The sequence below is a fragment of the Falco peregrinus genome, chromosome 2 (genome assembly GCF_023634155.1).
Source record: "Falco peregrinus isolate bFalPer1 chromosome 2, bFalPer1.pri, whole genome shotgun sequence".
Classification (NCBI taxonomy): Eukaryota; Metazoa; Chordata; class Aves; order Falconiformes; family Falconidae; genus Falco; species Falco peregrinus.
Window position 1 is genome coordinate 48,101,135 of NC_073722.1, and position 10,646 is coordinate 48,111,780.

The 10,646-nt window shown below is 37.4% G+C and overlaps 1 protein-coding gene across 14 annotated transcripts in view; it reads left to right on the plus strand.

The window, feature by feature from the left end:
- Positions 1-10,646, plus strand: part of ADD1 (adducin 1) — a 66,404-nt gene that overhangs the window by 32,532 nt on the left and 23,226 nt on the right. For all 14 annotated transcript variants that reach the window (XM_055796649.1, XM_055796646.1, XM_055796651.1 and 11 more), the window contains exons 2-9: positions 138-350; positions 1,717-1,879; positions 2,943-3,094; positions 6,271-6,351; positions 8,035-8,184; positions 9,184-9,327; positions 9,451-9,549; positions 9,938-10,114. In XM_055796649.1, coding sequence (XP_055652624.1) covers positions 156-350; positions 1,717-1,879; positions 2,943-3,094; positions 6,271-6,351; positions 8,035-8,184; positions 9,184-9,327; positions 9,451-9,549; positions 9,938-10,114 — 1,161 coding nt within the window. In that variant the 5' untranslated portion in view covers positions 138-155. The remainder of the gene's footprint in view (positions 1-137; positions 351-1,716; positions 1,880-2,942; positions 3,095-6,270; positions 6,352-8,034; positions 8,185-9,183; positions 9,328-9,450; positions 9,550-9,937; positions 10,115-10,646) is intronic.

The following is a 10,646-nucleotide window of genomic DNA, read 5'->3' on the forward strand; positions in this document are numbered from 1 at the left end:
TTTCTGTATTTGCGAAGCCATGTTAATTTTAGATGGATTTGAACGGTTACTCTGAAACAAGAAACACACATGAAATTCTTACTTACTACTTTGCTTGATTTATTTATTCATTCCTCTTCTCTGCCACCTCTTCATAGGTCCCTTAAAACTGTGCTATGAATGGTGATTCTGGTGTGGGGGTGGTGACTTCACCACCTCCAACAACAGCCCCTCATAAAGAGAGGTATTTTGATCGAGTTGATGAGAATAATCCAGATTATTTGAGAGAGAGGAATATGGCACCTGACCTTCGCCAGGATTTTAACATGATGGAACAGAAGAAGAGAGTCTCCATGATTCTTCAAAGCCCAGTAAGAAAAGAAAATGCTTCATCTTTAAAGTGATACATTTATTAACTCTATTTTTAATATACCTATGGGATTGGAGAATTTAGTGGTATCTTGGATCGATTTGATCTTTTTCTGGTTGGCCTTTTTTCTAAAGTGTCTTACTCGTAGCCTAATTTTCCTCACATTATCTAGTTGAATTTTATTGTCTACTCATGAAGCAGCTTCTTGGTCTTGCTTTCAGAATTTCCTGTGTAGTTGTCAAAACAGTTTCATATTTTCCATCTAGTCCTGGTCAGACATTTTTTCACTTGTTTCATATATTCAGTATTTACATGAACATTTAGATTAAGTAACACTTCTAAGAATAGCTTATACAAGGGAGGTCTATCCTGTGCTCAGTTTTTCATGCATGCTTCCAACATATGAAATATTTTTTTATATCCCTTTCTGAAAGGGTGCACAATAATAAGCTGTGAATTACTGACATCTAATATTAAAAGATTTGTCCCTCAGCAAGAAAGTACAGAAAATTTCTCTCATAATGTGTTCCTTGTGTAATAACTAATAAATGACTAGCTAAAAAACATTTCATGACACAACTTCACTAAGATCGTGGATGTAGCAGTAACCCATTTACAGTTTTTCCATGTGAAATCAACCCATTTAATTTAGATTTACTTAACGATTGGAATACTTCTCTTTCAGTACAAATTGCAATGTTCTTGTCAAAAGCAGCAGCCACCAGCAGCAGTTTTTTTTTTTTAAAAAAAGTAAATAAAAAATCTTCCTTTCAAAGTTAAAACAAATCAAAAAACTAACCAGGAAAGAATTAAACAACCCCTTGTTGAAACATACTTTAAAAATTCAATGGCTATGGAAAGTGGTCTAGTGGAAGGTGTCCCTGCCCACGGCAGGGGGGATGGAACTAGATGATCTTTTACATCCCTTCCAACCCAAACCGTTCTGTGATTCTGTTTCTTCCTATGTTCCTGGATGCCATCCTGGATGCTCCAGTTCTCTGTGAACCTCACTGATAATTTTCCTTCTCTTTTCTGGTTCTACTACTTCTCCTTTCATGCTTCATATACAAGTAGATTGTATATCCTTCTCATTCTTCCAGAAATCCATATTAGTAGGTTCAATGAGTTTTAGTGTCACTTGAAGAGAGAATGCTGGGATTTTGATTCACAAAAAAAAAGGGACTCGCATCATTTGAGCTCTGGAGAGCAACATTTTCAATTAACAGTATGCACCCAGTAATTCTGCCCTGAGCTGCTTTTCAGAAGAGGTATAGGATATTTCCATCTCGTGTGCTAAAAAGAAGCTTTGTGTGAAAGGTCGAAGTTCTTTTGAACAGGCTTTACAATATGCAATGTCCTGTTGCTAGGCTTTTTGTGAAGAACTGGAATCAATGATCCAGGAACAATTTAAGAAGGGGAAGAACCCAACGGGTTTATTGGCTTTACAGCAGATTGCAGATTTCATGACAACAAATGTACCAAATGTCTACCCTGCAGCACCACAAGGCGGAATGGCTGCATTAAATATGAGTGAGTGCACCTTTATTTATAATAGCTGAATTCTGTTTTTTAAAAGGCTTGAAATGAAGACAGTGTGAATGAACTGAAGAGCGCTGTGAAGTTCAAATGCAAACATGAAATGAATTGATTAGTTTCTAAATGCTACAGTGGCATGCAGTGTGATTCATGTGTATAATTTATATCAAAAGCTATTTCAAGTATGGTGTCTTAATTGAAAATTAACCCTGATAAGTCAGTACCAGTAAAAAATTTAAAGATTTAAATACTGCTAATGTTTGCCACATGGATTGTCTGCAGGGAAATGAAATGCTCATTGGCAGTCTAGTAACAGTAAAGGTCTTCAGAAACTAATTGTTTTTGTTACGGAAATACGGTTTGCAGCTTTCTTCAGTGAACTGAAGCTATAGACAAGAAACATCAGCAAGCACAACAAAGGGAAACGATAACCAAAATGTATGAATGCATGTATACACACAAGTTTAGTGTTAAATCCTTGCTTGTGCTTTAAAATAAATTTGTAGTTTAGACTGTAGCATGGCCTGGTTCTGCTTTATCATGGTTACTTTTAACTAGAACTACAGTATTTATATTTATTTACCATAATCCCCTTCGCCCTAGCTTGTACTCTTATTTTTCCTAATTAAATGAACCTGTGTGCATTTTTTAGGTGTGTAATTCTCATTTTCAGGAATACCAAATCATGTATCTGAAAAAATGGAACATTTGGGATTATGCGTTTTCTGTTAACAGTAAAGTTGTATTTTTACAGACAGTCATGTTTGAGAGAGAAAAAGAATATTTTGCTAAGGAATGCACTGTCACCTTAGCACTAATTAATATTAAGGAAGGAAATGTGCTGAGTTTCTGAAGATAAATGACTTTGAGAATGTCATTATATTTGTGTAATATAAACTATGACATAATAGTAATTAAACTTTGCTATCAATTTCTTAGCTTAATATGTTGAAAAAACTAGTAAGAACAACCACTACAATAGCAGTGCATGTTGTTAGGTTTTAACTGATGTTAAATGCCACCCCCCTTGTGCTTTTTTACCCCTTTTCCTTTTCAGGTCTTGGCATGGTGACACCGGTAAATGATCTGAGAGGATCAGATTCCATTGCTTATGAAAAAGGGGAGAAGTTGTTACGATGTAAATTGGCAGCTTTCTACAGATTAGCAGATCTTTTTGGCTGGTCTCAGCTTATTTACAATCATATAACAGTGAGTATTGAATCAACAGATAACTGAACCAATTGTTTTAACATACAAGAGAATTGCTTCCCTCCCCCATCTGTCATTTTTTCTTTGTGTGGAAGAGGAGCAAAGTGGTATTGAAAGCAGTATTACTGAAGGGATTTGTCATTGTGTATCAAGAATAATAACTAGAACAGCTTGGATGTCAGCTACCATAGCCTGAATAGAGTCTTAAGAGAGTGTGCATGAAAGTTCTTGTTACGAAATCAAGATTCCTGAAAGACTCAGGCTTTAGTATATTAAATGCTTTGAATAATTGTATGTATTATTCGATGAGTCATGTCTTAGCAAGAAAAGAAAGTACTAAAATAACTTCTTAATAGTTCAGTTGAATTTTATAATTCAAGGTACCAATCTTTCTTAAAAAGGAGTCATAGTATTTCTGAACATGAGCGAACTACTTAGTTTAATGTAGTGTGCCAACAATTTTCTTGTGACTGAGTAATCAGTGGCATCCATAAAAATAACGACAAGGAGGTCAAATCAAGGAGGTTTTATATGCCAGAAGAATGATCAACATGAATCTCATGAGTAAGGTCACAGCTGTAGTGTGCAACCACTCAATTGTTTTCCTAACAGAGCTGAATTGTTTGGTTTTTTTTTTACATAGCAGAGGTTGTCCTTTATGTATTTTCAGTTCTTCTAGTTGCAGACTGATTGAAATACATTTTTTTTTTTGTTTTATTGATTTTTGAGATTTTAAGGTATATTATTTGTGAACTGATGAAGATGATAAATGACATGGGTAGGCATATGTTCAAGGCAATGTTGGTTAGATTGTTTGATTCCTTTAGTAAGGGAACATATCCAACATAATGGTTCCTGTAAACAACTCTGTACCACCCCCTGATTTTTTCATACGTGACAGGAGAATTGATTTTGTAAAAGGGACATTAATGCAGTGGGTGGAAAGACTGCTAGAGAAGCAGGCTTGAAGATGGCTTTCTAGTGTAAATTTCAGCTCTGGGAATGTTTATGCATTTAGATAAAAAGGTAAATGTAATCAAGACCAGCATGCCTAGGGAAGTGGTTAGGGCAAAGGCATGTGATTGGGGTGCAGTACCTCAAGTTTGCTTTCTTTTGGTGTGAGGGAGAAGCACGGGAAGATTAGATAATGATGATGCCAGTTGAGGTGGAAGACAAGACAGTCAAAGCACTTGGAGTACGAGATTCTGAATGTATTTTATGTGGTTTTGAAGGGCCAAGTGGTACCAGAAAGCTCTTGGTTAATGGTTTGTCAGCAGCAATCACAAATTGTAGTTTACTCATCTTTTACAAACTCCTTCAGTGAATAGTGTTTTGAAAGGTAATTGATAGATAGGATTTATCTCCGGAAGCTGATAGAGAGCAAGGTTCTATTTACAAAGTAGTCTTGTCTTTGTTCCATGTGCCCATACATTAAGTAGTAGTGTGGTAGTAAGGCACTCCTTTGGAATGTGAATGCACTTCATGCAGAGCTGGAGTTTGACTCCAAGCTTTCAGTTTATTAATCGGTGGATGCTTTAATTACTAGGGGATTGCATCCAAATTAAAAGCTGTCAGTGCACTAAAGTAAGAGAAAAGATACAACAGCCTCCTTTGAGGGGCATAACCCTGTCTGTTAGAGGAAAAAGGAATTGCGAGGATATGAGAGCATATGCCAGCCTGGGCATATCAGGGAGCTGGGTGGGAGTATCTGCTTTTCTGGATCCTTATCAGTCAATGACAGCTGCTGTGTGTGGAATTGTTCAGACTGGTGCAGTCCTGACGCAGAAGCAGAATTACAGAGCATCAAGAGCTTTCATGTCAATTACAATAAAGTAGAGAAAACTTGGGTGCCTACAGGGTTAGGCAGAATTTGAGACTACAGGTTTACAGAAGGTACACATCATTCACCAAGTCTTGGTTTGCTTTGAGGGCATGAACTGTTTATTGGATCTGATCCTAAAGTAAGATGATTGGTGAGTCTTGCTACTTGTTTATCTTACATCTGATGTTTCTTACTAGCTTTTGGGGTGTTTTGAATAATACCGGTTCTTAGTCTTGCATAAATAAGTAAAAGATTTTTCTAGATCATTTACATTTCTGTAATGGAGAACTGTTTTGGTGATTCCTAAAAGTACAGGTTAACCTCAGCTAACTGGTTCAGTTTAAGGCTCTTATGCTATAGCATGTTACCAGCTGGCTGTAAAAGAAGACATATTTGTACTAGAAGCTTTTGGATGACTGATCAACTACTTATTTAGATATTTTTTTTCCCTGCAGTAGAGCTGTATCAGACTATGTATGCTTTTAATGTTGGAAGTAGCAGAATACATGAGGGAGCATAAAGCAGTTGGGTCTTGGGGAAATGCAGAACTCGCAAATAAAATTTTAAAAACATTAAAAAAAAACCCCAAACATAAAATCTGGGTAGACTCATAGCAAAATCAGTTGTCTCACGTGTCCAGTAAAGCATTTGAAGCCTTCTAATTCTCTGTTGAGAGACACCTAAACTACTTATCTGTCCTGTACTTTTATTGTACACACTTTAAACAGATGCAACAAAAGATGTCAGTGGTTTGAAGTCAGAATTATTTTTGTATTATAAACTCCTGATTGTGTGAATTAGACAAAAGATCAGAAACATAAGTGAGGGTCAGGATACTTGGTAGAAAACCTGCAGGTGTGCTGTATCACAGGCACCAGTATCAGTCATGAAACTTCTCAGCATCAGGATGTTTTAGATCTGTGGGCCAAATTCTTGCTTTTTCTCACACGCTTCTATTTCACAATTTCTCTTTTACTAGGGTAGAAATACAGTTGGTGTATAAACTCATTCTTCTAAAAAAACACAGTAATTTCTTTTTCCACTTCTATCAATATTATTCCTTTTCACCATAGCGTTTAAGTTGTCATTACCACAGGATCTAAGGATTTACTGCCTTCCACCAATCTGAAGGACTCTGGCATGTACCTGCCACCTGGTTCTGTTCAACATGAGTTAATTAACTGTGCTGTTAGTTGACTCTGTTGTAGCATACATGAAAGTCACGTTGTATATGTTATAGGCATGCTTGCCCATTCCATACTCGGGCCATGAAAGTTACTTTCACTTCTTTGGGCCTTCTTGCATGTTCTAATAAAATATTCTTAATAACTTTTACTCTTGTTTTTGTCCTTAGGCCAGAGTAAATTCTGAGCAGGAGCATTTCCTCATTGTACCTTTTGGACTGCTCTATAGTGAAGTTACTGCATCCAGTCTGGTAAGTAATCACTGGTTTTCATAGATGTAAAATACAAGTAGTTGAATCTGCTCTGTCTGTGTATCTGTCACTGTTTAAATTCTATCCTAGAGAATATTTTACTCTGTGTTTAGAATAGCTTTATCGAACATGATTGGTTTTGGTGCAGCTGAGGTACCTCAGGGAGATTTCTTTGTGCACATTCACCACCAGGTGGCCTCCAGTTGATCAAGCTGGAAGGAGGAGCCAGGTTATTTGGGCAGCTAATCACACCATGCCCTTTAAGGGTGCTGGCTGTTGAGTCAGGCTTGTCAAGGGAAACAGTATGCGTTTCAGACATAAATGATGCAGAACAATTAGAATTTCAAGACATTGTGTCAGATGCTTAATTTAGTTGCCATCATTTAATGATGTGAGTAGCTGAGGGTGTAGATAAATTGTGTTTTTGAGATCTAATGGTTGCAGTGCAAGAGACAACTCCCTTAACTGTTAAGTAGTGGGAAGCATTTTGTGAGTGTTTTATCTTCAGTCTAGTCTACACTGCTGCTGAAGGCAACTTCAGTTAACTGGTTGACTCTTGTGTTTAAACAAAATAGAAACTTTCACACTAGTCCGTCCACCTGGCTACTGTAAGTAAGTAAACTCTAGCAGACAGGTGAGGTGAGTATATGCAGAGTCATGACATTTCAAACTTGACACCTTAAGGTCCCAATACTCCCCCCCAGCTGTCTGTAAAGTTGTCTCTTCCTTACATAACCCCACCTTAATAATCTGTAAAATTTTAATTGAAAAAGCTGTAGGAAAAGGAATGGAGAAAACTGGGACCTGCCCTTACTTGCTACTACAAGATTTTTAGAAGAGAGTAAGGGCCACACTGTGGGGTTTGGGATTTTGGGGGTTTTGTTATTGTTTTTTTGAGGGTGTTCTGCTTTTCTCTGTCAGGAGTATAATTACCGTGAGAATTAAGGTTGCATTAAGGTAGTAAAATGAATATACTCATTAGAGAGCATGTTCACAGAAAATAGCTAGCAGCAGGATTTAATAAGAAGACTACAGTGATAAGGCACATAATGTAGCCAGATGAGCATGCTGACCAGCAAGCAGCCTGCTTACATGACTGGCCCTTTATCACCTCTTTCTCTTTATTCCTCCCATGCTTGTTCTTCCCTTCTCCCTTCTTTTCCCAAATAAACAACTCACAGATAATTACTTTTCCCTTCTATTCCAGTTTTGCTATGTCCATATCCAAATTTGGTATTTATATTATTACGTGGGCTGTCACAGCTTTACACGGTATCCATGGTAGGGTTACCTACATGTTGACTGTTCCAGAACCTACTCCCTGAAAGGTCCCAGTACTCTTCTTCAGCTATCTGTGAAGTCTGCAAGTTAATTGTGTAACTCCCTGTGAAATGCAGTCGTTTGTGACAGCCTTGTCTGTAACTTTTGTCAGCTGCTTGCACTGTTACCTGTTACATGCAGCAGTTTCTTGTGTGGTATCCAGTAGTTCCTGATGTCCTCTTCAGTTAATCTCAAGCAAGGGCCCTGGTCACCTCCCTACAGCCTTATCATGCACAGTTTGGCACTTGCTAAAATAAAATACTGAAAGAAACACAGTTTTAGAGCTTCACTGGTAGATGCTGAATTAAATCAGATTTTTTAGTGTCTTGATTCATTTATGAAACTAATTATTTTCATTCCCAGGTTAAAATCAATATTCAGGGAGATGTAGTTGATCGTGGAAGCACTAACTTGGGTGTAAACCAAGCTGGTTTTACTTTGCACTCTGCAATTTACGCAGCTCGACCAGATGTTAAATGCATTGTTCATATTCATACGCCAGCAGGGGCAGCGGTAAGCACACTTTTTAGTTTGTCATCTGTCCTGTTCCCCCCACCCTAACCATCTGGAAAGTAGGTGGGTCCCCCTTAATCATAATTTGCTTCCTTTTTGAAGGGCACAAAGCCTTTAAGTCTACCTTCAAATACGTGGTTCTGTTTGAATCAATCAGAACCTCTGTAGTTGGTTTTTACGTGAGTCGTTGCACAGTAAATTGACCTCTAAATGGAAAATACCTATTTCCTATTTGTGTGTCCTTTACCACAACAACCACATCTTTTTGACAGTGAGTCATAAGAGCTTTAGTGTATTTTTTTGGTTTTGTAAAACACAATTTATCAAGGTTTGCTTCAATATTTGAAACTCTTCCAACACCTCTCATTAGAGCAACTGGTTATTAGTCAGTTTTACCTCTTCATATTTTTTTGAGAGTGTCATCTGGTACTATTTCAAAGTTCACATTCTGATTTTATTTTTTTATTGGTTTTAACTGATTAACAGAAGTGTTACAACCATTTCAAGGATAAATTATCACATTCCTAAAATTATGATTTACAGCCTTTAAAAATGTTCCTTGATGTTACCCGCGGTGCTGTGGAATTACCTGTGTTAAAGTTCATCACGAAATTTCTTCTTTTGGGGGGAGATGGGGGGGAATCACTGAGTGGAGTGGAAGGAATGAAGGATACGGCTGATTTGGGGGTTTGGTGGTTTTGTGTTTTTCTGGATGTTGTTGCTTCCACCCACCCCCCAGAGTCTTTTCATGTTGGTGTTGATGTCATGTAAAAGCAGCCATACTGAGTCAGACCCAAAATCAATGTGACTTTTGTATCCAGTCCAAAAGTTGTGAAATACAGGGATGGGGTATAAGGCCACTGTGTATATGTAGGATATGTACAGACATACACATATAATATATACAAATATATTTTTATTATAATTCTTCTTATTATTATTTTTCCCAGTTTTTTTTCTGTTGCAAGAAATCAAGTTAGTTGTTCTGATATTTCTCAGGTTTCTGCCATGAAGTGTGGTCTCTTGCCAATTTCACCTGAAGCACTTTCTCTAGGTGAAGTAGCTTATCATGACTACCATGGTATTTTAGTGGATGATGAAGAAAAGGTGGTCATTCAGAAAAATTTGGGCCCTAAAAGCAAGGTCAGTATTTACATCTAGAATTAAAGGAGGTGTGTGTTGGGTTGGGGAAGGCATGCTTTGTAATCAAGAGCAAGGAAAGACTTGTCTTACTGCTGTTAATTTTTTTTTCCAATGTCTGTCTAGGTCCTTATTCTCAGAAACCATGGCTTAGTATCAGTTGGCGAGACCGTTGAGGAAGCTTTCTACTATATTCATAATCTAGTGCTTGCCTGTGAGATTCAAGTAAGAATTTTAGTATGTTATGTTATAACACGATCTGCTATATTAACCTTCAAATAGATGAATAGTTGCGGGCTTTACTGGTGAAACTCTTAATCTAACCCTACACGGTGATTTGTGAAATTGCTGTATTATACAAGGACATCCAGAACATTGGCTTAACTGCAATGTTCAAATGTTGTATTTGAACCATCAATTAGATAAGTACTGCCTATTAAAACAGGTATTTTCAAAGCTTTAAGACAACTTTTATGTAAATATCTTCATTATCTAGCTTTAAAATGGAAGTAGATTTCTGCTGCTTTTTCTGATGTCAACTTTTGGGGTTTTTTTTTTGTTGTTCCCACCCCCTTTCCTCAAGAAACCTAAAGATTACTTTATTGTTTTTAAGGTACGTACCCTGGCCAGTGCAGGTGGACCTGACAATTTAGTGCTTTTAGATCCTGGAAAGTATAAAGCCAAGTCTCGTTCCCCTGAGTCTCCGGCAGGTGAGGGTACTGTGTCCCATCCAAAATGGCAGATTGGCGAACAGGAATTTGAAGCTCTTATGCGAATGCTTGATAATCTGGTAAGATAGGCGTTTTTATCTAATTGTTTTATACGATAATGTATGAAATACTTAAAAACCTTCAATAAGAAAGATTAATAAAGAATGGGCTGCATCTAGTTGGGATAGTTTATACAGTTTGCAGCCTGCTTTTTTCCAAGGATTAAGGGCCCTCAAAGGAGGAGACAACATACAAAGCATCACAGAATGTTTCAGATGTCCTTTGTGCAGATAGCAGATCTACTGTTGTATTCATAATCTGGTAGTTACCGGCGAGATCAGAACGGTTCCTTGTGTGATTTGGCACTACCAAATCAGAGTACCGTGGTGCCTGCTACTCCTTAGTCTGTGTCCTCTCCTCTGTTCTCATCCCCTACCAAAATGCATAAAACAGTGTCGGTGTTTTATCAGGTGCAGGGTCCAGCATGCATTTGACTATGTAAGACTGTACTAGAACCTAGATCTCAAAAGACAGGCTTCCAGTAAATAAAGTCTTCAGGTAAAATGGTTTTAATAAAATCCCATCTGTAATGACTGACCAGCTACAAACATT